We start from the raw sequence: 27,922 nt of genomic DNA, 5'->3' as shown, positions 1-27,922 counted from the left end.
GGAAGGAGAAAACCAATTCCCCCAAGTTGTCCTGTAACCTCCACACTCCTGCAGGCGTATCCACATACCACACCTCACAGCACCAAGTAAATGAGTAAAGGATTGCAAAATTTTTAAAAGGCTAAATTTCTCTAAAACACACAAGGCGGGGGGGGGGGGGGGGTGAGAATCTACCTGTATTCAAATGAAAGGAGATGCAAGGCACATATGTGGAGAGTCAAGCTAAAGAACAGTACATACAGCATGATGAAAAGGAGACAAAACAACTTAAGGTGCAAATACACCATGAAGGCCTCAGTACACAACAAAAACTGACACACAAATGGCTCTGCAGAAAAGAGGTGGGACTAGACAAACCAGGAACCTCTTAACTTTGTTTCATTGACATCAGCTAAAGAACTGTTTACAGAAAAGTGAAATATGAGCAAAGTACACAAATATCATCCTTATCAGTCTGTACAATCAAAGACATCATTCTTACTCGTTCCATGAGCTCATATGAATCGCTACTGCAAAAAGTTGCTTAGTTTGGGGCTGCAAGTTCTAAATGAATACAACCCCCCTCCATTTAAGGGCAATTCTCAAAGTGCACCGGAATCAGGAAATATAAACCTTTCAAAGGAAAGGCAAGGCTCAGGACAAATACCTATGATTCAGTAAACTCAACCTTAATCTATGCCAAAACAGACTAAATATGCATCAAAACCTGGAAATAAGTGCACCAAAAGATGAGCGTGAACATCTGAACACACAACTACTTCTACAAAGAAGCATATGAAGAAAGCCTCAGTATTTGCAAACAACACAGGCCAAAACACTCTCGATAAACACACCTGTAACGGTTAGCCATAGTCTTCTGAAAACGTTATTAGTTGTAGCAAATATCTTGTCTGCCTAAGAAATCACTGATGGCTTGCTGGTCAATGATTGGTTGAGGGTAACCAAGGCAGAGCTCTGATGTGCACTCACCGACTTCCATGATGACCCTGGCAACCAGCCAACAGACAGGCCATAAACGTTTAGACATGAATAGCACTCTCAGAAGTTAGCATCTCAGGCTCCAGTATAGGACTTGAGAACATGGCATGCTGGAATGTTGGTTCAACCATGTTCTTCAAGCCTTCGCTAGCTTTCTATCCCCACTTCTATCTCAAAGTATAGTATATGCAAATTAGCATATTTCCTTACAGAAACTATTTCAAGGAAAAATATAAAATTTTCTACATAAACAGATTAGAGACTGAGGAGATGGCTCAATGCGTGAGAGCACATGCAGTGCAAGCATGAACCAGAGTTTGAATCCTTGGTACCATGTTTGTTTGTGTGTTTGTTTGTTTGTTTGTTTGTTTAATTGATGTGCCTGGAATCTCAGCACTGGAGGGCAAACAGGCAGATCCAGAGAGATCTGTGGCTGGTCAGCCTAGCCAAAAAGGCAAGCTACTAGTTCAATAAGAGACCCTGTTTCAAAACAGTTAAGGTGGAGAGCAATAAAAGACAACACCTGACATCCTGCACTGGCTTCTTACACACACAGACACACACGCAGACACACACACCAGAGAGCACGCGAGAGTGCAGTTACATCTCACTATGATACTAAAATTACTTAAACACAAGTCTTGTGAACAATTTAAAGTCAGCTGTGATTTAACAAATATTGAAGTTTTTTTTTAAAGTGTTTCCTAACAATTTAATTTTTAAAGCACACCTCACTGCTCCCCCTACTGGGAACAGAAGCAACTGTCTCCAGAAGGGTAAGTCTAAGCTGAGACTTCCTCCCCTCTCTCACAGGAAGAGAACTGTTTGCCTACATGAGGGCAAGAAAGGCAGCAGCCAAGTGGCCATGACTCCAAGCACAAAGAGGGCAGTCACTCTCAGGCCACACTATCACAAACATAGCATCAATCACGCCAGAAGTGAGGAAGCTCCCAGGACTCCAGGGCACACGATGGTCTTTTGTCTGCTTCTCTGCACAGCTTCTAACGTTGAATGAGTATCCAAGCTCACCCACCTTGTCTTCAGCTACTGCCAACTCCAGTATAGGACTTGAGAACATGGCATGCTGGAATGTTGGTTCAACCTTTTTAAGAAAGAAACTTCACAAGGGACTTGACTGAACTAGAGAGCATGTCTGTTCTCCCCCTCCAGGCCTGCGATCTGTCTCCTTACCTTATCCTCGGTGTGAGGTTCCGAGACCAACTTTAGCACATTCCTACATTGATCCACAAATGAGTTTGCAATCAACTCGGCATGGCGCAAGAATATAGAGATGTCATCCTTTGTCAGCTGCTCATCACCCACTATCTTGGCTATCATAATGTCTAACAGTGTAACCCTGTAAAACAAGAGCACTGCATGAGTACGTAACACACTGTGCATTACCAAGAATGCCTTCCAGAGGACATTTTAAGAGTTACTTTCACTTTAAATTTTTTAAAAACTTTAATATCTAGCCAGGAAACACTTTATTAATAGAACTAATTGTTAGCTGGGCACAGTAGCACACACCTGTAATCCCAGCACTCAGGCAGGCAGAGGCAGGTGGATCTCTCTGAGTTCAAGGCCAGCCTGGTCTACATAGAGAAACTATCTCAAAAAAAAAATCCAAAATAAATAAATGAATGAATGAATGAACGAACAAATAAATAAAGCTAATTGCCAATTGTCTGTTTTCTTCTATGTGACTTAATAGCAGCAAGAACTGTACAATATACTTTTTTATTCTGTTTTGTTTTATCATTTTTTGAGACAAGGTTTCTCTGTGTAGCCCTGGCTGTCCTGGACTCACTCAATAGACCAGGCTGGCCTCGAATTCACAGAAATACACCTGCCTCCGCACCCAAGTACTGGGATTAAAGATGTGCATCATCACTCCCAGACTTATACAATATACTTTTTATATCCATTACTTTTAACATTAAAATAATTCAACATTTCAGAAAGGTTGGCAATTTAAATTTTACAAATACATTCACAATACAATAGTAGCAAAGTGAAGTGAGCAAACACTTAAGTCACTACGTGACACCGACCTACATGCTACACACATTATCTCATTTAATCCTCACAAACCTTCACAGGACAAGCAATATAATTAGTTTACATTAAAGATGTCAGTCTAAAAAATAGCAAACATCTGTAATCCAGCAGGTACCCACACTCCCATATACAAACATCATACACTGTGTAATGTATACACACACACAAATCATCATCATCAGCAGCAAGAAAAAAGGAAATGATACAGATGAGTTGCGGCCAGCTTAACTCAGCACGTTGATTTACTCTAATATAAAGCAATTAACTATATGCTAAACACAAACTACTCTTGACTCTCAAGTTCTGTGCACTATAGATAACTGTATGTGCTGTACTTTTTGGCAACTGGGAGAAACTAGGTTTGCACTAGCATCGGCACAAACACGTAGGTAAAGCATTGTATAATGGCTACAGCTGTCCCACACCTATGACATCATGAGTATTTTTAAACTCTTATAATCTCTTTTTTTTTAGAGGTATTTATTATTTATGCCCACACATGTGCCTGCCCACCACAAGAAGGCACCAGATCTCATTACAGGTGGTTGTGAGCCACCACGTGGGTGCTGGGAGTTGAACTCAGGACCTTCGGAAGAGCAGACAGTGCTCTTAACCTCTGAGCCATCTCTCCAGCCCAAACTCTTATAATCTTACAGGATGGCTGGCACACAAGTTCTCTGCAGACCACAATGTTCGTAGCACGTGACTGTGCCTCCTTGAAAACAAGCACATGGCCTAACAAATGCTATTTATTACTTGATTTACTCAGGCACAAGGATGGGAAGCCACTAGGCCTAGCTCAGAATCATTATACATCAGATTCAAAGACTTGCTTCCCTCCCCTAACCCACAAACTATCCCTTAGGCCTCTTGAGGCTCCCTGGGCACACTCTCATTTCCAAGCCAACTTCCCATGATTCTGTCTAAGGCACTAAGCTGAGATGACCATTCTACTTCTAATTCACTTGTGACCAAATGGGCAGATACATTCATTCATTCATTCATTCATTCATTCATTCATTGTCTGTCCGACTGCTGTCTCTCAAAATTGTGACATCCAGGCCTTTTTAAACAATGAGTATGTGAAAGACTTTGGGAAATTTTCTATAGCAAAAACAAAACAAAACAAACCAATTTTACAGTTAAAGAGAAATAGGCTATAGTTGTTAAAGTCACAAAAATGCAATCCTGAGAAGGTTTTGGCGAGAACCAAGAGTGAGGGTAAGAGGGAGAAAGAATGTTTTATGAACATTCTAGAGCAATAAATACTTTATCTGTAATTCAAATTCAAGGACTGGCATCTCCAGCAAATTTTCAACTTAGATTTGAACTTCTCCAAAAGTGCAATTTGTTGAACTCTATATGCTACAAGGCCAGAAGTCGTATTAACCCAGAAAAGCAAGCTCACCACACCAAGGCAATGAGAGCTGCTGACAAACCTCCTCTGTACCTAGAGATGCACAGATGCACAGAAGGCAGGGTCAGAAGGCTGGAGAACCACCTCCCTCTGTAACCTCAGTAAGCATTCCTCTACAGAGTCTCAGCAGCAATGCCCGCATCACAGTGACTGTGCAGATCCGAGGACAGTGGCGCTGCTGCAGCTTGAGTATGAAATGTCTCTGTACAGCTCACATAGTAACACCTTAGTGCCAGGGCTGAGGAGCACTTGCTATGAGAATGAGGAGCTGAACTTAATTCCTAGCACCTATATAAAACCCAGCCATGACTTTGTATCCCTATAACCCCAGTGCTGGGGGCAGAGACAAGCAGATCTTGGGAGCCTACTGGCCAGCCAGCCTAGCCAAAACCATGAACTTACTTCAAGTTTGGTGAAAGACTCCGCCTGTGAATGAATGAATGAATGAATGAATGAATTGAAAGGAGCTGGAAAATAATAGAGGAAGATACTCAACACCATCCCTAGCCACCAAGTGCACAGGCAATGAAAAAATGAGCACATGAGGAGAGCATGCTCACACGTGCACAGAATAATGCAGTTATTGCCCACACCACACTGGGCGGGAGTGTGCTCACTGTTCACCAACATGATGCTTAGTATAGTACCTGTTTTACTAACCAATCCACAAACATATTTTAAAATGTGGGCTGCCCCTGACCCAATCAGATGTTCTAATGCAAGGGCATGGAGACAGAGTCCGACACTGCAAAGACTCTTCCTTCCCATGCTCTCAAGTGGGCTTCCTCATCTGACTCACAGTCTGGGAACATTCTGAGTAACACTTTGCCCCCTTGATTCTCCCAAGGATTTGAGAAAATTTTACTTGTCGCTGAAACCCACTGAGAAAAACTCTTTATTTGTTTCAGTCCTACTGATCTGCCAAAAGGACACTTGTGAACAAAGATTACATTCAATCTTCCTCAGAAGGAGGGAAAGGGTACCAAGCTCCCACTTCACCCAGAGCCCTAGACCCTACAGCCCCTCCTCCCCAGCATGGGCCTCTCCACATCAGCATGGACACACAGCAGCCCTTCATTCGTTTGATGGCTGAAGTCAGTCACCATAAAGGGCTCACTCAGCACTCCCGTGGTAGAAGGAACACGTTTGGATTCCGCTCTGCTCCCTATCAGCTTGAGTGTGAACAGGCCTCATAAATGTCCTTCCTCTGTAACAAAAAGTACACTATTGGGTGTGAATTACCATAATCAAACTAGTGATATGGATAAGCACATCCAAATATACTGGTTTTATTTTGATTTCTTTAGCATACTTTTACTAAATAATAGTGTCAATCTGAATCCTATGATCCTATATAACTCATTGCTTCCTATGGCTATGCTGTGATGTTCACCAAGCAATGTAAAGTCAGCACCACACAGACACACATACAATGAGAAACCACAGCACTCAGTCCAGGCTACAGGACACTATATGGACTGCAAAAGAGTCAAAACCACACTGTTGTAGGGAGTTACCTTTCCTGATTGCTGAGTTTGGCATACATGGCTTCCACCAATTCTGGGCTTTTCAGGAAGTGGTCTGTAATAATCAAGAAGCTACAGGGAAAAGGAAGGGAATTTTGGTTACTACAAACAACATAAAATGCCTGTCCTCACCTACTTTATAGACACATCTTACACAAAAGACAAACCTTTCATTTTATTAAACATTTTTAAATACAATCTTTTTTAAATATTTAATTTTTATGTATACGTTGCTTTGCCTGTGTGTATGTACACATGCATATAGTGTGAATGTAGTATATATATGCACTACATGTATGCATAACCACAGAAAACAGAAGAGAGTGACAGATCCTCTGGAACTGGAGTTGCAGACCACAGTGAGTCACTCTGTGGGTCCTGGAGATCGAATCCGGGCCCTCTATAAGAGCAACAAATGCTCTTAACCCCTGAGACATCTCTCCAGTCCCAAGTTTACTGTGATCTTTTATGTTTTAGAGGGTTCATGAATCGGTGGTGGAGGTGTGGTGGTGGTGGTGGTCTTCTTCTTTTTCTTCCTCTTCCTCTTCCTCCTCCTCCTCTCCTTCTCCTTCTTCTTCGCATTAGCAAGGGGGGAATCTTTGAAATACTCTTTTCTCCAATTTTCCATGTAAAAATAACTCAACTTGTTCAATTAGAAAAGCAAGTTTACTTTTGAAAGTAAAAATCTACAGCTTTTCTGTGAGCTTTTTGCTGTGAGTGGGTACATGAAATTTAGTTACAATGTCAGATCTAGACAGGAAACATAACACACTGTTTTATTCAGAAGCTTACTGCTGTAAGATGAGGCAGAAAAACGGACATGTCATATTGTTATTTAAAGATATGCCAACAATGCAGTGATGAATCCTGGCTTGACTTTTCACTCTTGAAGAGTACTCAAGTTACCAAGAAAACATCCACACTGTCAAGCACTATGCTCATCTGGACTAGCGAGGTGACTATGGAAGCCTGAGGCAAAGATTATAAGCATATTTCTTCAAAGTACCTCTGTGGCATCTAAAAGGACTGAACAGCATTAATAGTTCTCGATTGTATACAACAAAAGGTATCGGTAAGATTTAAGAACCAAGAAAAATGATGTTTATAAATACTGTTACAGTAATGAAAGCTGACTATAAAGTAATAAATACACTAACAATTTACTCTCTCATTAACAAATAAAATGCCACACTAAGTGCGATAGTCAAATGGCACACATCAATGACCACCACGCTGCCCTCTATGTAAGCATAAGATCCCACACTGGAGATGGAGCTCAGTGGCTACTACCTACGTAAAGCTCCATGGCCCCACGCCACCGCCTCTGAAAAAAAAAATCTAAACAAGTATTCTATCTCTTCTACAGATTCTTTAAAATTATCAATCACTACTCAAATTTAAATAGTTCTAACAATAATGAATGTCAATAGTATTCATATTAATTTAGGCAGGTTATCAAATGGAGTAAGAGGAATTCATGCATTCCAAACTAGGTTCACAAATAAAATTGGAATCCTAAAGCCTGTTCATATATAATTTAGCTACTTGGAAATCAAAAATTTTCTCATGAGAAAATTTGTTAAAAACACAGCATTCAGTCAAGTATGGTAGTGTGTCCCTACGATCCTACACAAGGGACGCATATGCAGAGAGACTGCCAAGTTCAAGGCTAGCCTAGAAAACACAGCAAGACTATCCTCCCTTCTACCCCAAATCACAATATTACAAGTACTGTACCAGCAACTAGAAATTTTACTTCCAAAATTACTCCTCCAACAGCAGAGAAAGAGCCACCACTACCATATGACCCAGCTATTTCACTCCTGGGCATAGAGCCAGCAAACTCCAATCCCTGCCACAGAGATATTTGTGTGTTTTGTTTTGTTTTGTCTTGTCTGTACCAAAGAACTGGAAATCAACTAGTTGTCCACTGATAAATGGATAATGAATATTAGACACACACACAAACACACACACACAAATACTATTCAACTCTAAAGAAAATATAATAAAAAAATTGCAGGAAAATGGATGGACTTAAAATATATTATACTACTTGAGGTCACACAATCTCAGAAAGGAAGACATTCTCTCTCAGATGCAGAATCTTGCCAATAATACACATGTAAACAAATGTATATGTAGGTACAATAAATACAGAATAAATACTAGGAAATAAAGAAGGAGTGAATGTAGGTGATGGGTATGCGTTACAAAAGTATTTTAAAAAGCTAAGTGTTTTTCTAAGTCTAACTCTGTTATGGATAGTTTGCGTTTGGGGTTGGGGCTAAGTGGGTAAAAATATACCCAAAGGTGATTGTGGAGAATTCAATGTGAAGCTCCACAGCTTAAGAATGGCTGTCCTAAATATAAAGAAAGTCACTGAGATTTATATATTGGGGAGTGGAGTGGGTCTGGTTAATTTTGGTGTGTGATGGTTTTTATTTGCATCATTTTTATACTATGAAAAATTAGAAACAAAAGTAGAGGGAAAAAAAAAAACATTATCCAACTACTCAAGCCAAATGCAATGCCAAAGACTTTCTCGCTACTCCAGTCTACCCAAACAGAAAGATCTGGAGCTATTATTATAGCCTTACATCTTTCCCCTTTTGTGAATGGAAAAACATTGAGACAATGACAAATCTTCATGTAGCTGGTACTCTTTATCAGCCATGTGAATGCCCAAGCAAGAGAAACAGGGTAGAAAAGGGATCTTCAGATTTAACAGTAAAACAGTTTCTGGAAGCCGCTGGACAGTTCCCAGCCGAATGCAGCCTGTGAACTGCACACATTATCAGTTGAGGACTACTTCCCCTCCTGTTCCTGCTAAGGCTCACTGCCTGGTGACCACTGGCAGCCTCTGAGGCACACTGAAGTAGATTTTGTATTTGCCCATTATGAGCTTGGTTCTTTATTCCAAGCTGACAAGATACAGACTCCAGCTACCTATCTAGTACCTACCAAATAAAACAGAACCCCACTACAAGGTGGCTCAAAATAAGCAGACGCTGGGGACTCATCCTTAATGATTGCAAATGCTATGTGTACATATTGAGGGGTGTTTTCCCAGTTTATTAAATGAGTAAGGTTTTCGTGTAACAGTAGCTGTTTACTCGCATATGGTAATTCAAATACAAATGATATTCAAAAGAGTAAATACTTTTAAACTTAGCTAGAACTTCAACATAATAACATTTAAGAGGCTCAAATACCAGAAGGCTACGTGGGCCCTGACCACACTGCCCCTTGTGAGGAATAAATCCACAAAGACACTTATTTTGATAGAAAACATTACTAAAATGTGAAAAACAAAAAATAAAATGTAAACAACAAACTTTTTGATGAGTTTTACAATGAAAAATAGATCAATCTGTTAGGACATAATGAAGTAACTGTAAATATACACACTATGTAATCACAAAACAACTGTACACATAGACTCTACATGATTATGTAATGACCACAGACATAGACACTATGTGTATATACTTAACAGAGCCTGAAAATAAATACAGAAACCTTAAAGAACTACAAGGCCTAGGTGGCACACTTGTAACCTCAGCACCTGAGAGGCTGAGGCAAAAGAGTTATTAGTTCAAGGGCAGCTAGGGACACATGACAAGACCCTCTTTCAAAAGAAAGAAATTGGATTGCTGGAACATTCTAGCAAACCCAGCAGAGCACACTTACCTAAGGGCATTCACAACATTCCCCATGATGGTACAGTGGGCCATAAACAACGTCAATACTTTTCAAAAGAATGAAATCATACATAGGGTGTTCACCCACAGTGGAATAAAAATCATCAAGAAGGAATTTAGGGAATACACAAATACATAGAAATCGAACTAAGCAATCAATGGACTCAATTTGGATGAAATTGAAAGCACAGCACAGCAAGATTCAGACCTCTAAAACAGTTCTTACAAGGAACCTGATGGATGGGAATGTTTAGACCCCACGTCAGTAATCCAACTGCCTTTCCAGCTTAAGAAATAACAAGAAGCCAAAACCCAAATCAAGATGCAGGAATGCTACAGCAAAGGTTACAACAGAAAGGGAACAAGACCTACAAGTGAAACTGCAGGGTCAGGGAGGTGGCTCCGCAGGTAAAGGCTCTTCCTAAAAAAGCCTGACAACCTGAGTCCAACCCCTGGAACCTACATAAAGGTAGGAGAAACCCAATCCACAACAGAAAGACCTACAAATTCATGGAAAGATCTGCCTGTTTTAAAGCTGCAATGATGGTCCTAATATCAACACAGAAATGGAAGAGACCTAAAGCAGCCTCCTCTCCCTAACACACACATAAATTTTGATAAAGAACATAGGCGGCCTCTCATTTTTAGATTTCAACATTTATGTTCATCAAAAGCATGGTATTAAAAATAACACTGGCATTAAACCAACGCTGGAATTAAAAGAGAACTTTGTAAAGACAACCTCTTATGCACTGTACAGAAGCATCACTGGTCAATAAAAAGATGACGGCAGGAAATAGGAGGTGGGAGTTCTGGCAGAGAGAGATGAACTCTGGGATACAGTCAGAAGGGAGATTTGCCCAGACTGAGGAAGACGGATGTGTGAAACTAAGGAGAAGTAACTAGTCATGTGGCACACATAGAATAGAATAAATGATTAATTTAAGTTATGAGCTAGCTGGGGAATGAGCCAAAGCTTATGGCCTAGGCATCTATTCATAAATAATAAAGTATTTGAGTCATTATTTTGACAACTGGGGTGTGGGTGGAAAAGCCTGCAGTTACAAGATTTAAACTGATAAAAGAATTAAAAACAAAACAACACTGACCAGAAGCTCAGACCCGTGGAACAAGAAAACATCAGCATGTGTATCCTCAGAGCACAGGAAAACTGGCTGAGATCTTCAGTTAGTAAAGCACTTGCAGCCCAAATTCAACTGAGTTCAACCCCTAGCAGCCAGGAAAAGATGTGTGGTTGTGTGTACACTTGTAATCCCAGCACTGAAAAGGCAAAATCAAGGTAGATTCCCTGGGCTTGTGGGCCAGCCCACCTATTCTAATTGAGGAGCCCCCATATCCCAATGAGGAACTCTCCAGCAGCAAGGTGACATATCCTGAGAACACCAATCAAGGCTGCTACTGAACGCACACACATTCTGTATAAGAAGACTGTTCCACCATAGTACCTGGACCATCTGCATCCTCCTACGTAGGCCACACATGCCAATGCTTTGAACAGCAGCTCATCTTGAGTCTTGCTGATGCCTTGTGAGGGTTCTAGAATAAGAGAAGCTGGGGCTGGAGAGATGGCTCAGAGGCTAAGAGCACTGGCTGCTCTTCCAAAGGTCCTGAGTTCAATTCCCAGCAACCACATGGTGGCTCATAACCATCTATAATGAGATTTGGTGCCCTCTTCTGGCCTGCAGGCATACACGCAAGCAGAATATTGTATACATAATAAATAAATAAATCTTTACTAAAAAAGATGAGAGGCTCTCTCCTAAGGCAGGCTACTGTGAGACAGATTCGAAAGGGGTATTTTCTAGGGTCCTTTCTGCACAGCTCTCTCACAATATAAAAGCAGCGTGTACCTCTAAGTAACAAACTATCAAAGCTACAAGTGGCTGTTCTATTTCTTTACTAAGCAGAAAAAACAAGCTACCACCTTGACCTGTGTATTTCTGACATTAGTCCTAAAAGACAGGTCAAAGAACATGGGATTAAAAAAATATTCCTGCAGATACTTCTGAAAACTTAACAGAACTTCAAGAAAGACAAACATTCATTGTTTTCTTTCTGGTACAGTGATAGAATTCTAACCAAAAGCAAGTTGGAGCTGGAAGGGTTTTATGCAGCTCACAGGCATAGTCCATCAACAGAGGAAGTCGGCTCATGGCTGGAAATGGAACAGAGACCATGGAGGAACACTGCTTGCTGGCTTGCTTCCCCTAGCTTGCTCAGCTACCTTTTTATACAGCCTAGGCCCACCTGTCTAGGGATAGTTCCACCAACTAGGCCCTTGTCTTCATCAATTAGCAATTAAGAAAACCCCCTAAAGACACAGAGGCATTCCTTAGGTGAGAGTTCCTTTTTCTAAGTGTGTCTGTGTTTGTTGTCAATCAAGCTCACAAAAACAAACCAGTACACTTACAGACTCAAGAACTTGAGAGGATCCCAAAGAGAACAAGTGCCAAGAAATCTATGCCAATATAACATTAACTCCTAAAAACAAAGGAAAAAAAAAAAATCTCAAAAGAAACCAAAGAGAAATCAGACATTCTGTTTGAAGGGATCGTGTGAACAGCATAAATGTCTCATCTATACAATGCCCACAAGAAACACACCAACTTCTGATCTTTAATGAGCCATCTGCTGAGGTCACAGCAGTCTCCAAACAGGCTGCGACATTTGTACTGTGTTCACTCACACACAAACACTGGCCTCCCAAGTTACACCTTAAGGAATCCCCTATACTACTCTCAAGGCCAAGCCCAGGCTTTCCCTCTTCCACAACCTCAAAACAACTATCACACCTCAACTTTTTACTAAAACTTCTACAAAGGGGATGAGATTGTAGCTCAGTGGGAGAGCACCTGTCTACATGAACTCAATTCCTCTGAACCACCCCAAACTAAATAAGTAAGTTGTAGTTGGACTGAGCCAGATGTGGAGGTGATAACCTCAGCTATGAGAGACTGAGGTGGAGGAAGGAACCTCCAAGGTCAGCCTAGAAACACAACAAGCTCTAGCTCCATAAAGTACTAAGGCCTCATAAGGAAAATGATCTGTAAGGATGTCCTCGAGCAGTGAAATTTCTATCAAGATACTCACGGCCATTCTGACTCTGGGTGCTTTTGGTGAGCTTCTATGACATTAATCGCAATATTGAGGTTTTCTTCCAGGTCTTTCATTCTTTCATGATTAAGAGATGTGAACAAAATCATTGAACAGTAGGCAACGATCTTTTTGTCTGGATGATTTAAGCAAGACCTGCCAAACAAAGAAATAAGACTCTTAGTCCAATTATCAACATGATAAGATATGATTGTAACATTAATAATAACAACCCTTAGCAAATTTAATATATATTAGTATTTTGAGGATATAGTAAACATTTATACGCTGTGAAACAAAGCATATCTTTGACTGTAAAAACTGTAAATATAACGGTAAGATACAACAAAACGGGACTGGAGAGATGGTGCAGTGACTAAAAGCACAAATAATTCTTGCAAAATTTCCAAGGTTCCTAGTACCTACCCCTGGAGGGTCACAACTGTCTGTAACTCTGACTCCAGGGAACCCAAAACTCTAAGAGCAATTTTGATCGTAAACACGCCCACACACAGACATGTATGCACACGTTTTTATATACACACACACACACACACAAAATAAATCCAAAAAAAGACAATAAAAAATTGCATGACTTAGGACTCAGAACTGAAGAAAACATAACATTTGAAGAGAGAAAAAAATTAAAATGATGACATATATAAAGCATTAAAGGTGTTTATTCTTGTTAGAAAGAACAAACAGGTTAAAAAAAAAAACTAAACTAAAAGTATCCCCTATCAAAGTCATAAGGGACAGATATTGAAACAGAAGAACTTGGGGTCAAAAGCCTTAACACAATTCCTAAGTCCTATCAGCTATAAGAACTTAGTGAGGTCATTTACTGATTGTCAGTTATGTCATGGCTCATCTCAGACTTTGTTTTTTGTCCCCACTTAAACTTCACAGCTTAGGCATGGTGGTGCACATATTAAAGGCAGTACTCAAGAGGCAGAGGCAGGAGGATCTCTTATGAGTTACAAGGCCTAGCCTGGTCAACATATCAAGTTCAAGGCAGGGCAATCAGAGCTACAATGTGAGACCTTGTCTTTAAAAAAAAAATGGAACAAAAAACAAACAAGCAAACAAAAAAAGTAATGTGAGCCAATGAGATCACTCAGCCAGTAAGGGTGCTTTCACCAAGTCTGATGATCTGAGTTCAACCTCCAGAACCATGTAGAAGCTGAAAGAGAGAGAACTGACTCCTTCAAGTTGTCTCTGGCCTCTACATAACTGGCACAGCACAAACACATACACATAAACACAATAGATAGTACATGTTTAAAAAAACTTTAATTAATGTGTATTTATGTAGCTTGAGTTGCATTCTTTCCCTTCATCTACAATCAATTTTATTAAATGTAAAGATAATAGATATATAACTATAAACACACACTTCAGGCATTTGAGAAATGTACTCTGAGCTAGAACTAAGAGTCCATCCAATAACCGTAACCTAATACAAGCCCAGAAAACAAACACAACCAGAGAGGGCAGCACAGACCTTACAGATCACAGACCTTACAGCACACACAGATCAGAGAGCAGCATTGCCTCACTCTACAGCTTACCCTTTACCATTGAATCTGCAGGTCCCTCACCTGTCCAAACAGGGTCAGCTCCACTTCTCTGCAGGACTTGTAAGAACAGAGATTACATGCCCAACTCAAGGCACTTCAGTAACAGCTGTTGTTCTGCTGCCCACACTGGTACAGTCTCAGCTAAGCTTGGCCTCCATGACCAATACACAGTGTCTACTGCCTATCCACTTCTGTCAACAACTTACATTGGTTTTTAAAAAGTAATACATAACATGAACCAATTCAACATTCAATATAAATAATCAGACAGGTTACAGACTTCTGTCAGTGGCCATCAGGCTGGCCAACCACATCTACATTAATAAAAAAGCCTAGTACCCACCACCTAGCACTGGCAAAGGGACTGAATTACCCTCTTCTCACAGCAACAGACAGATGCCACATTTCTCAGAACGAACAACAGAATAGCTATGCCCACTTCTCACTGTAATATGCATGTCTGTTATCCGGGTTGTACAGTTCTCCATTATCTGCCAAGAATAGCGCTGGGCCATGCATGCATCAGTAAAAAATAAAGCATGTTTTAATATTTATGGGGGGTTTTCCTTATAAATTTCAGGGTCCTTACTTGAAGATACTGTTTTCCCCCATGACTTTTATTTCTTAAAAATAAGCCCGCATGTTCCCAAGGGTCACAAATCTTTGTACGATCTCAGTGAACATCAGATATGCATATCATGGAACCACTGTACAAACCAAGATACTGGCAAGATCCAGGGGTATCCTTCATACCTTCTCCTAGCTAATACCTACCTACTAATACCCACAAAGACTACATACTGTCCTCAATTCTATAACTACAGTCTTGTTTTTCCTGCTTTCAAACTTCATATAAATGGAATTATAACCACAATATTTTTAGGAGACAAAAAAAAAAAATCTTAACATTAGACTCACATGAAGAGTTCTGGGAAGGCATGGACCCAAACGATGGACTGAGAATCTTCATTCCGTGAGGCAATGTTGCCTAAAAACTGCAGGCCACAACGAAAAGCTAGGAATATAAAAAAAATTAAAACTGAAGATAACAGATTCAACACAGTGAATAAATACATCTTAGTAAGAAATATCTCCCATTTAAATTAAACAGGGGAGGAGAATAAGAGGAGAGGAGATGGAGGGAAAGAGGGACTGAGGAAGAAGAGGGGGGGAAAAAGGAAGGAGGAAAGAAAGAAATAGGAAAGGGGAAGAGAAACTGATTGATTGATTGATTATCCAAGAGTTACACTCCATAATGAAATTCCAAGCATGATATGAATATGCCTCATCAAAACACTAAATAAAATTAACTTCTGAAAGATTATAAACTCAAATATAATTACATGAAATATCATTGGAATACATGCGCCAATTAAAAGACGACTACTAGTTAGGCATGTCTGCACATGTTTTGTAATCAAGGCACTCCAGATGCTGAGACAGGAGGATTGTGCTAACAAAAGTCATGCCGAAACCAGTCCAATAAAACCTGTCACAAAACAAAACACACCTATTCTTAAGAGTGAATTGTTAAGTCAGATACAGTGGCACAGGCCTGTAATCCCAGCATTCAGGAGGCGGAAGCAGGCAGATCTCTGTGAGTTCTAGGCCAGCCTGGTCTACAGGCAGGACAGCCAAGACTACACAGAGAAACCCTGTCTCGGGAGGAGGGTCAAAGGGCAAGAATGAATTGTTAAAATGCTACAAGTTGTTTAAAACAAACATACCTAAAACATAAGGTTATAGAAATATCACTCAAAAAAAAGAAAGGAGAAATAGGCCACTTAAAATTACATATAATAAGTATTAATGCAAAAATATTGCTGGAAATATGTTAAATAATCATTACAGACTAACTTATTAAAAAGATGTAGAATTTTTCATTGGAATTCATCTAGTAATATACTCTCAAATATAAAGAAAAACTGACTGTAGTGAGAACTATTGATAATAAGTTGGATAGTTTTAAGATATCGTTTATCAACAAATTCTAGAAGAAGCAGGTGAAAAAAAAAACCAATATACCTCAAAGATCTGAGTAAGATTTAAAATGGAAAAAAAACAAAAAACAAAAGAAAACTAATTAACATTTAGAATATAAAATAGCAAACTAATGGCCAAAAGTTCAGAAAAGCGATAGCACCAAATGCCGATACAGGACCTTGGAAAACAGTTTGCCATCTTCTTACACACAAAACACAAAAAGTCAAGACATCAAAACATAGATGAAAGTGAGGTGTATACAACTAAGGCAGGAACTGCAAACTACCAAGTGTCTCCTCCATTCCGGGCTGCTTTGGCCTAAAACTAGGTATAAACAAAAAGTCTGCAGCGCACATTAGAAGTAATGGCCAGGCACAGTGACAAATATTCCTTTTGAAAAATAAGTCTAAGTATTTGCGATCCCATTTATAATTAACAGAGTACAAAAATAACCACTGCCAGAAAGACAAAAGATCAAGGGCTGAAAACAAACAAATCAAATGACCATATCCCACAATACCGGTGAAATGCTAATGTAGACTACTTTAAATGTGTAAATTGTCTGCATTATTGAGAAAGCTTACTTATTTACTTACAAGGTGTTGGTTTTGTTTTGTTTTGTTTTGTTTTTTTAATAATAAAGCTTACAGATTTTTGAAAAGGGGTTACAAGAGTTGCTTCACCAAAGTCGGTGTTTTTGTAAAAATCTGTATTTGTACATGATGCAGGAGGCAATCAAGCATAAGGACACTGGGCTAAGGGACACAGTGACACACTTGCCTAACTGTAGAAGGCCCTGAGCTCAGGCCTCCATCTGCAGTAGGATGGGGAGGATGACATGGAAATGGGACAAGGATGCCGTTTATAAAAGGGCTGGTGAGAGGGCTCAGCAGTTGTGAGCACCCACACGGCAGCTCACAGCCCTCTGTAACTCTAGTTCCAGGGGCTTGGGCATCCTCTTGCAACCTCCACATGGTACTGTGATGGAAGTTTTGGTTTCTTTGTAAACTCAGTTATGTAAATATGTTTTTGTTTTAATCTCACATGTGGGATTTTAGTTTGGGTTTTAGTTTGTCCACAGCTGGTAACTGTCTCATGCGAGGCATAGTCTTTGCCACCTGGAGCTAGTTGACCATTCATGTGTCATTCCACAAACTGGAGGACACACAGACTAGTTGGAAACTTAATGAAACCATTCCAAAACTTATATGAAGATACACAGGGCCGTTAATAGCTGTGACACTGTTGGGGGGGGGGGGGGGGGAAGACAGAATTAGTGCTCACAGACTACCAGCTACTTCAGTTAACTGTAGGTACAACAGAGTCGAACCAAGATGGGGATAAACAGAAGCAGAGTAGAACAGACTTGACTGGAACCTAAACTGACAAATAGTTAATGACAGAAGGATCAGCAGCAAATTATTAAATATACATGGTCTATATAAGAGTGGGCAGTGGGGTGCCTGGGTATCAGAATAAAAAAAAACTGACAATGTTGTACTTCCTCACACAAACAGAAAATCCCATTCCAATTACTGACCTGAACATGAAGCACCAAAATCAAAAAATTTTAAAACCCTAGAGAGCTTTTAATTTTTTTTTTTTAAAGCCTACAGCACCCAGTATTCCCAGGCGGTTTCCCATCCAAGTACTAACCAGGCCCGACCCTGCTTAGCTTCCAAGATCAGACGAGATCGGGCACATTCAGGGTGGTATGGCCGGAGACTAAATTTTTTTTTTTTAAGATTTATTTATTATTATGTATACATTGCTCTGCCCGCATGCCAGAAGAGAGCATCATATCACATTATAGATGGTTGTGAGCCACCATGCAGTTGCTGGGAATTGAACTCAGGACCTATGGAAGAACAATCAGTGCTCTTACCCTCTGAGCCATCTCTCCAGCCCTGAGCTTTTAAATATTAATAAACGATAAACCTAGTAACACTTTTTCTCAGATGATACCATGAGATAAAAACAGAAATGCTGCCACAGAATAAAAAGATATATAAAATACACAACCACCTTTAGACTTACAGCATATTCAAAGAGCTCTTATAAACCACTGCATTTCTTTCTTTTCAAGGCAGGGTCTCACTATGTAGATCTGGTCGTCCTGGAACTCACTAAGTAGACCAGGCTGGACTCAAACTCACAGAGATCTGCCTGCCTCTGCATCCCAAGTGCTGAGTTTAAAGCCTGGCTATAGGCCATTTTTAAAACAGATAAGCCAACACAAAAATAGATGGAAAAAAAAGTTTTGTGAAAAGAAAATGTGTAAGATCCAAAATGGATAGGCAGGGATGAAAAAGTGCTGGATATTGTAAGAAAACCAGGCGAAGATACTCTACACCCACTGGACTGGCACAAAGTGCACAGCTAGAAAACAACAGCAGATGGTGAGGGTACAGTAGCCAAAGGCTCTAGAGTCTTGAGCTATTAACAACAGAACACTGTTATAACAGACTTGAGTGGGTACCAGGTCTTGATTTTTGCCTCCCAGCTCCAGACAAAACTTCAGTGTCTGCTCTGTAAAAATAAGGGGGGACTCGCAAGACATTTCTGCTGCCAGCACAGTCACCACAATTTACTCCTCTTAGAGGACACCATCCTCTGCTCTGCTCTAGGCAACTGTTTTTCCAGGCTCGGCTCCCACAAAGCATGGCATCAGCAGTGCTAGCAGCCAGAACCCCAAAACTAAAGACATTAATATAATTTAAAGAGACAGAACATAAAACCCATGTTTATACCAACAGACACAAATACTGAAAAAAAGAAAAAAATTAAAAGTCAAGTGCTTCTCACAGCCTGTACATAGAATTATATTATTTTCTTCTGTCTACTTCTGAGTCCTTAAAAATTAGTCTATAATAAATGCCTATTGAATGGTTATAATATAAAAGTACCAATCTTTTCCAGATAAGCGATGATTTTAAAAGATACTAATAGTTCTATAAATACTTCCTTAGCAAGCTTCATGGCGAAGTCCCCTGGCAGCAGGGGTGGGCTCTATCATCCCTACCCACAGCACCTCTCAGCACCTGCCAAGAGTGTAGCCTCTCCAAGGATCTCAGCCTGGAGATGAGTTAGGGAGGCTGACCTCAACCCTGGGGTTAGAGACCACATGTATCCAACAACTCCTGCCTCAGCGTCCTCCTTACTTCTTCCTAGTCAATGCCATTAACTTAAACCACAATGACACCAACTCTTTCCATTGAATCTTACTACCCAGCTGGGGATGGCGGTGTAGGCCTGCAACCCCTGCACACAGCAGTGGAGGCCAGGGACTAGCAAGATCAGCTTCAGTTCAGGCTGCACAGAAAAACCTAGTTCATGCACAGACGCACAAAACCCATTTCTATCCAAATTATGCAGTGGCTGCTGTCTCCTCTTGTACCCTTACTAGTGGAATGAGTGGATGGAAGGGACAAAGAAAGGAAGAGAACCAGTAGGGCGGAACAAGACAGGTGGCATCAGAGAGCAGTAGACAGAAAGCAAGCCAGTGATTTTAAGCAGGAAAATGTACTATAAGGAATTAAAGAGAAGCAACATTGAGGCAGCATACACGGCACACCCCACAACTAGAGAAGCACAGGGAAGAGGATGGGGTGTCAGAACCCAGGAGCCCAACAGCTTCCTGTAAAACTGTAGCCAAGGCACAAACATACATGATTATTCTTTTGTTTTGTTTTTTAAGACAGGTTTTCTCTGTGTAGAATTGCCTGTTCTAGACTCACTTTGTAGACCAGGCTGACCTTGAACTCTCAATGATCCTTCTGCCTCTGCTTCCTGAGTGTTGGGTTAGCCACACCTGGCTAAACATGCCTTTTTTTTTTTTTTTTTTTTTTTTTTTTTTTTTTTTTTTTTTTTTTTGGTTTTGGTTTTGGTTTTTTGTTTTTGTTTTTTTCCAGACAGAGTTTCTCTGTGTAGCCTTGGCAATCCTGGACTTGCTTTGTAGACCAGGCTGGCCTCAAACTCACAGCAATCCACCTGCCTCTGCCTCCCTGAGTGCTGGGATTAAAGGCGTGCACCACCACGCCCGGCTCTAAACATGCCATTCTTAAAGGTATGCAAACAAAATGATGCACCAAGAACCCCAAAACTAACATTCAAGTGTTTCACACAGCCTGCTCATAAAATTGTATTTTCTGTCTACTTTTCTGAGTTTTTAAAATATTAGTCCAAGGCTGGGTGTGGTGGTACAAGCCTTTAATCACAGCATTTGGGAGACAGAGGCAGGTGGATTGCTGTGAGTTCGAGGCCAACCTGGTCTACAAAGTGAGTCTAGGACAGCCAAGGCTACACAGAGAAACCCTGTCTCAAAAAAACCAACAACAACCAAAACAACAAAAAAAAAGTCTATTATAAATGCTTATTGAATGGTTATAATATAAAACTACCAACCTTTTTCAAGATAAGCCATAATTTTAAAAGATACTAGCAATTCTACTAAGTATTCAGAATTCAGAATAATTCTACTAAATCTTCAGAATACTAACACTCAAATTTAACATGTGAAAGACTCTGGCCTGACAGCCAAGTGGCCCAACAGTTCCTCAGGGAAGGAAAAAAAAAAAAAAAAGCAAAAACCTCTGAAAATCCAAAATATAATTCTGGGAAAGCAAAGACTTAGAGATGGGCTAGGCACAAGCAAGAAGGCTGCAGGCAAGTAAAATAACAGCTTACTTTAGCAAACAGCTTATCAACTGATCTTTATGTAAACACTAAGAATACTGCAAAGCTCCTTAAAAATGCCAGCATTATTTTTACAGATTAGGAAAGAATATATGCCAAAAACAACATCAATAGCTCAATTAAAATAACTCATACTTGTGTTTACATAAAATTTGATGACCATAATATATTTGTCAGACCACTGCAATTATTGCCTGAAAATAATACTCTAAATATTATTTTGACAATATAATTACAGTTCTTACCTCAGAAGCAGTAACAAAAACTGGCACAGTTGCCCTGACAACAATGTCCCTGAATTAAGGTTCTAGAGACAGCATTAACGGACAGTGAGATCAAAATACTTTCATGGTCTATGCACTGGGTTTGAACTAGGGTACTATGAAAATAACTTCTAGGTTTCTTATTAAATGCAAATGTCACTGCTGAATTCCAAAGAAAAGCTATCAGCCCCTTCCTAGAAGGTAGTGAGAAACACAGCTAACTTTCCTTTTCCTCCTTGCTTTCTTCCAATTCTGCCATCAAATACAGGTCAACTACTTAAGACACTGCTGAAATTTCTTAAAGAAAACGCTTATATTTCACAGACTAGAAGACCACATATTGTCAAGATGGCCGCTCTTTCCAAACTCATCTGCAGAGTTAACATTATCCCGAGGATGTACAGTACAGAAGGAACTTCTATAAGTCAATAATACAACACAACCATGATAAATAAAAAGGAACTGAACAAAGGATTCAAACGAATATTTCCCCAAAATTTTATAAATGCCCAATATACACATGAGAAAATGCTCACCATTATTAGTCATTTGGGAAATGTAGATAAAACTCAATACTTCACACCCCCTGAATAACTAAAACCCAAAAGAGGAAAGTGTTATGTAAAGGAATTGGAGCACACATTGTTGAGTGAATGTAAATGGCCCCACTGTGCTGGAAAACAGTTTAGTGGCTCCTCAAAACAAGGGAGATAGAAAGAAGGCTCAGCCAAGGATTGGCAGCAGAGTCAGTTCCCAGGGCCATGTCAGGGAGCAGGGAAGGGACAGAAACTGCTCTCCTTACACTTTTGAGTGTAAAAGAATATTTTTAGTTGTGTACAGGTTTTGGTTCTGTTCTAAATATCATTCAACTGTTCACTTTAAAATGGATGCATTTATGCTAAGTGAATGGGCTGGGAGACATAACTAAGTGATAAAATGCTTGTCTAGCATGGCCAAGGCACTAAATTTACCCCACACAACCAGGAAAAAAAATCAATTAGTTAAACGGATAGCATTGACACTATCTAAATTATAACCAACTCTTAATGTATCCTTTATAAAACAAGCGCAAGGCTAGGAATATAGCTGAGTGGTAGAGGTTTTCCTACCATACTAAAACCCAAGGTTCAATTCCCAATGCCACCAAAAATTTTTTAAAGAGGAGGAGGAAGAGGAAAGAAAGGAAAAAAAAAAAAAAGAGAGAGAGAGAGAGAGAGAGACTTACAGGGATCTGTTCTGACATCAGTCAACGTATTTCTTTACCACATAACTATGTTATAAAAGCATTTTTAAGTATCTTCCCCTTTCTATTTTTTAAAAGGTTATATCCATCTCAATGAAGAAAGGATGAAACAATCAATTATCATATATTGCAAAAACAAAATAAATCTTGCACAGGAGATTTGGAATAGCACAAGAAAGATAGAGGGGAATGTAGAACCAAGGGAAGAAATTTTGTCACGGGAAGAAGGAGAATGTGCTACCTGATGATAAAGTCGCTGGAGGGCAGGGGAGCCATGTGCTGCTGAGAACAAAGGAGATAAACTCAGGAGAAAAACCTTCCATGTGAGGGGAGCGGTGGGGGATGGTGCCCAAGGTTTAACAGCTCCACACGCGCAGCATTTGCCAGCACTGCTGCCGTGATTATTTAGGAAAACACCATCAGAAGAAAACCCTGCTTCTGCTGGCAGCCGACACTCTATGGCTGTCTTCTGGCAATTACAAGATGGAGTGCACCTGAACAGCGGCTGAATCACAGAGACTCCACAAACACAGATTTTTCCATGCAGCACAATGAAAACTGTCACATTATCATTGGTTTTTAACTTGTTATAAAGTAGAGTTATGGCCTGGAGAGATGGCTCAGGGGTTAAGAGCACTGGCTCCTCTTCCAAAGGTCCTGAGTTCAATTCCCAGCAACCACATGGTGGCTCACAGACATCTGTAATGAGAGCTGGGTCCCTCTTCTGGTGTGCAGGTGTACATGCAGGCAGAACATTGTATACATAATAAATAAATCATTTTTTAAAAATAAAATAAAGCAGAGTTACAAAAATACCTTTAATACTTAATATCTTTAAAATATTACAACTAAAGTCTACATCCTACTAACCTTAAAAAACTGCCACTCAGAAAAGTTTAGAGCAAAGATGTTGTTTATAAAATCCTAGATGATATAGTTAACTTTAAGAAACCACCACTTTCTGTCGCACCAGGTAACTGACTTACTGAATAGAGTTAAAAGATGATTTCTAAATCAAATATAAGACCCCAAAACTGAAGTAAAATGAATCTGAAATGAAAACACTAAGAAATCACAAAAAGAGTGAAAATTAAATGACCTCAGGCAGTGCGGACAGCACACTAACACACTGACTTAGTCTGTGTCACCCCTAGATTCCTTTTGGTGTTTGTTAGAAGAGAGCCTTGCCTCTAGCTCTTACCTATCCCCCAAGCACAGGGTGTAAGGTAGCATCAATAAAAGCACCCCTCGCTGAGCATGGTGGCGCATGCCTTTAATCTCAGCACTTGGGAGGCAGAGGGAGGCAGATTGATATGAGTTCAAGGCCAGCCTGGTCTACAAAGTGACCAGGCTACACAGAGAAACCCTGTCTCAAAATACCAAAAAAAAAAAAAAAAAAAGCAAAGAAAAGTATCTTTTATGCTCTATAAGAACAGGGGTTAGGAAATATTTACAAACTAAACCTGTTCTTTATTATAACAATTACTTTAATCTAATAAACATGAATACTTACATTAAGATTGTATCAAATAATTTATATTTACCCATAATATCTCAATTCCTCAGACAAGAAGATCATATATAAAAACTCTTATTATTTACTGCAATGTGTTAAGATAATCTTTGTAAAAAGGAGAAGCATTAATGCTACTAATACAAAAGCTAAATGCTTTCAAAATCGTCTAAGAACCCTCCAGCTTTTCTAGCTAAGAAGCTGAGTGCTGCTCTTAATCCCACATCAACAACAAGAGCAAACTTCCTTTTCTGTCACACAAGGTACCTGATTTTTTTTGTCTGTTTTTGGATTTTGGTTGTTTTTCTAGACAGGGCTTCTCTGTGTAGCCTTGGCTGTCCTGCACTTTGTAGAGCAGTATGGCCTCAAACTCGCAGAGATCTGCCTGCCTCTGTGCTGGAATTAAAGGTATGTGTCACCACGCCCAGTACCTGACTGACTTAATAGTTTTAACATCTGGCTGTCCTCACTGGAATGTGAACTCCTTGGGGGCAGAGACTGTTGCCCAGTCTTTAGCTGTGTCCTTTTCTCAAGAAGACACCACACATCTTCACTGTACCTTAATTACCTCTTTTAAAATATTATCTCCAAATATAGTCACTTTCTGGGTACTGGAGGTTAGGATTCTGCTATGGTCTGAATGTTTGTGTCCTGCTGATAGCAATTCTCCAAAGTGTTGGCAGCAAGCAGTAAGGGCTTTGAGGGGAAACTGCATCTAGTAGTTAGTGCCCTTAGAAGAGATCTTTGCCTCCTCTGGCCTTCTACGAAAGACACAGCAGGAAGGCACCTTCATTGAGCCGGAGAGCAAGCTCCTACCACATAATAACTTCCACCCTCTCATGTGATGAATGTCTGCTTTCATTAATTACTTACACTAAGTATTTTGCTACAGCAGCCCAGACTAAGAGAAGCCTCAGCAGAAGAAACTGGGAAGAAACAAGCCAGCATACACAGGATGAGAAAGAAATCACAGCAAGTTCTCCTCACAGTAACTCTTTATCATTTCTTGAAATATAAAACATGTGTTTCAGAGAATGATTGGACACTCAGAGCATTCGTTTTAAACAGTTTTCAAGGTAATAACCCATTACTTATACTGCACATTACCTGTCAACAAAGAGTCTTGTTCCACTCGAAGTTCACGAAAGAGAAGAACCAAATCAACAGCAACGCCAATTGTATCCAGGTTCCTGTATTAAATTTTAAGACAGAGTTAAACTAAATACATGCTCTTCCCTAATACTGAATTTCAAGTGCTGATTGCTACAGTGAACAGAATAACCGCTTCCAGAGACGTGCATATTCTGACTACCAAAATCTATAACTATTACCTTATCTGGTAAAGAGAACTTTTCAGACAAGCTCAAATCCATAATCTTGCGATGGAAGGATTGTCCTGAGTTCTGTGGCACTCCAATGCACCACAGGCTCCTTGCAGAAGGAACACAAGAAAGTTGGAAGCAAGAGAAAGGAGGCTGTGTGTCAAGAAACATGGAAGGACTGAAAGCTGGCAAGGCAAAGAAACGGATTCTGTCCCAGAGCCTCCAGAAGGAAGCACCATCTATGCCAATCCCTCAAGGGCTGCCAAACTCCAAAGTTGTAAGATAATAAATGTGTGCTGTTTAAGGTTTTGGTAATATGTCACTGCAACAAAAAGTAAAGGGTCACAATTCTGATTAATGGGCTGCTGCTATAACAAGTACCTGAAAAAGGCTTTGGTCAGTGGGCAGAGGCTAGAAGAACCCTAAGGAGCATGACAGAAAAAAATCATAGTGTCTAAGGCAGACTGCTGGTAGAAGCACACACATGAAGGCGCAGCTGGCATCATCTGGAAGGAAATGAGAACATGCTATTAGGGACTGCAGGAATGGTGATCTTTGCTGTGCAGGGCCAAGAGTCCTTGGACAGCATCCTACAGCTGTGCAGAGGAGCGAGAAAAGAAATGCCGAAAACTGCCATGTACTGTGATCTTCTGCCTACTGTATTTGAGAAAAGATACTTGTTTTCTAGTTTTACAGGTCCCAGAGAAAGTGGAACTTTGTCCCAAGACGGCTCACCATCCAGAGTTTCATACAACTTAGGTAATTCAGAGGATTAGATGGGGGACTTCTAGCTAATGAGACTTAGAGGGCATTCTGAACATGAGCTGATGTTATATTGGGTTTAGAATGTGAAGCCCTTGGGATAGCACAAGAATGTAATTTGAATCTGATAGATATGAATGTTTAAGAGTGATGAGTGAGGCAGAGGGCGGTGGCACAGGCCTTTAATCCAAGCGCTTGGGAGGCAGAAACAGGCAGATCTCTGTGAGTTTGAGGCCAGCCTGGTCTACAAAGTGAGTCTAGGACAGCCAGGATAGCCAAGGCTGTTATATAGAGAAATTATGTGTTGAAAGACTGATGGGTGAACTAGGATAGGCAAAAACAAACAAACAAAAAGCCCTAAATTCTTTATCTGTCTGTTTGGTTTTGTTCAGTTTTTTAAGTTACCTTACATGAGCAAGACACAGCAATAGATGTGACTGCAGTTGGTCTTTGTCCTGAGCACCTAGCAGAGTCCCTGACACCCTTCTCTGTTCCTGAATCCTTTCTGATCACATCTGAGTTCCTGCTATAAAGTAGCTTAGGCTCAGCTTCAGAATGGTGTCCGGCTGCCACGGGACCCAACCTGTAAACTTTCAGCCTCAGAGAGGGAAGGGAGGTGAAAACCATTCCTGACAACCACAACCAACGGCTTAATAACCATGTCCGTATACTGACAACCCCTTGAAAAACTAGCACTGCAGTACGGGGAGCCTGCAGGTTGGTAAACACATCAAAGTGACAGGAGGATGGCATATCTCAGAGGCCATGAAAACACCACCCCTCCCCATGCCATGTCCTCTGCATAGCCACCTACCTGGATGATCCCAGCCTACCTCCTTTAAAGTGAACCAGAAACCTACTTTTTTGAATTCTGTGAATTAATAAGACTGAGGGAACCCTATCATGGAACCCTCAACTCCTATTCAGCCATACAGAAGTTGGGTTTGCCTGGGTGTCTAATTTCTAGACAGTATCCCAAGGAGCAACTCCTAGGCCACAAGGAGCAACTCCTAGGCCACAAAGAAGTGGGCCCCCAAAGTGGGAGTGCTACTGGCAATGACTCAACCCCCACCTGAGTTTGGTTTTACTAGAAAACAAAAACCAAAGGTGTTTCTCAGAAGCCTTTAACAGCTAGCTGTACCCCAATACTTCTTACCAATCCAACACCACCTCCTCTATCTGGGCTGCTCCTCCATGTCCCCTTATATAACTCAGAGCTTTTATAGCTGGCTGTGTTCTCTACCATCTCAGGCAGCCAGGAAGACGTCTTTTTATTAAAACTGTTCTTTCTCTCCACTAAGAATGGCTGTGTTCAATGGTTTCTTACTGTTCCTACTTATTTTTGGTGCCAAAGCTGGGGGGAGAGGAGAGAGGGACTATGCTCAGTAGTTTCTTGCTGTGCCTACTTATAGCAACAGCCATCTAGAAGTGAGCCTTTTAAGTTATGACTAATTCCCATAGACAGTCTCAGAACAGATGTGAATAATTAAACATCAAGTTAGTATCAGAGATTCAGAATTGGTGTCAGCAAATACATGAAACTATTTAGATGTAGTTAAATTAATGACCAATTCTGAGGTGGGAAGATCATCCTAGGCAATCTATTACAGGTCTTCATGAGACAGAAGTCAAAGTCAGAAAGAGAATCTGTTAGTTACTACACTGTAGGCTTTGACCTTTTCCAAACCTACTTTATTGGGGTTCTTGAATGCTTACACCTCCCCCTTCCTACCCATCTACCCTAGATGGGAGAGAAAAGAG

At 40.3% G+C, this 27,922-nt stretch overlaps 1 protein-coding gene and 1 non-coding gene across 2 annotated transcripts in view; both read right to left on the bottom strand.

Moving 5' to 3' along the window:
* Positions 1-27,922, bottom strand: part of Atxn10 (ataxin 10) — a 137,010-nt gene that overhangs the window by 85,128 nt on the left and 23,960 nt on the right. The window contains exons 3-7 of the mRNA XM_051160140.1: positions 25,185-25,267; positions 15,299-15,395; positions 12,798-12,956; positions 5,974-6,054; positions 2,170-2,335 (exon numbers count right to left, since the gene is read on the bottom strand). Coding sequence (XP_051016097.1) covers positions 2,170-2,335; positions 5,974-6,054; positions 12,798-12,956; positions 15,299-15,395; positions 25,185-25,267 — 586 coding nt within the window. The remainder of the gene's footprint in view (positions 1-2,169; positions 2,336-5,973; positions 6,055-12,797; positions 12,957-15,298; positions 15,396-25,184; positions 25,268-27,922) is intronic.
* LOC127201870 (5S ribosomal RNA) lies at positions 17,971-18,089 on the bottom strand. Its single transcript, XR_007832216.1, has one exon. It is a non-coding gene; the product is annotated as a 5S ribosomal RNA (ribosomal RNA).

This window comes from Acomys russatus, chromosome 17, assembly GCF_903995435.1.
Source record: "Acomys russatus chromosome 17, mAcoRus1.1, whole genome shotgun sequence".
In the NCBI taxonomy this organism is placed as follows: Eukaryota; Metazoa; Chordata; class Mammalia; order Rodentia; family Muridae; genus Acomys; species Acomys russatus.
This window is presented reverse-complemented; position numbering and strand designations above follow the sequence as displayed.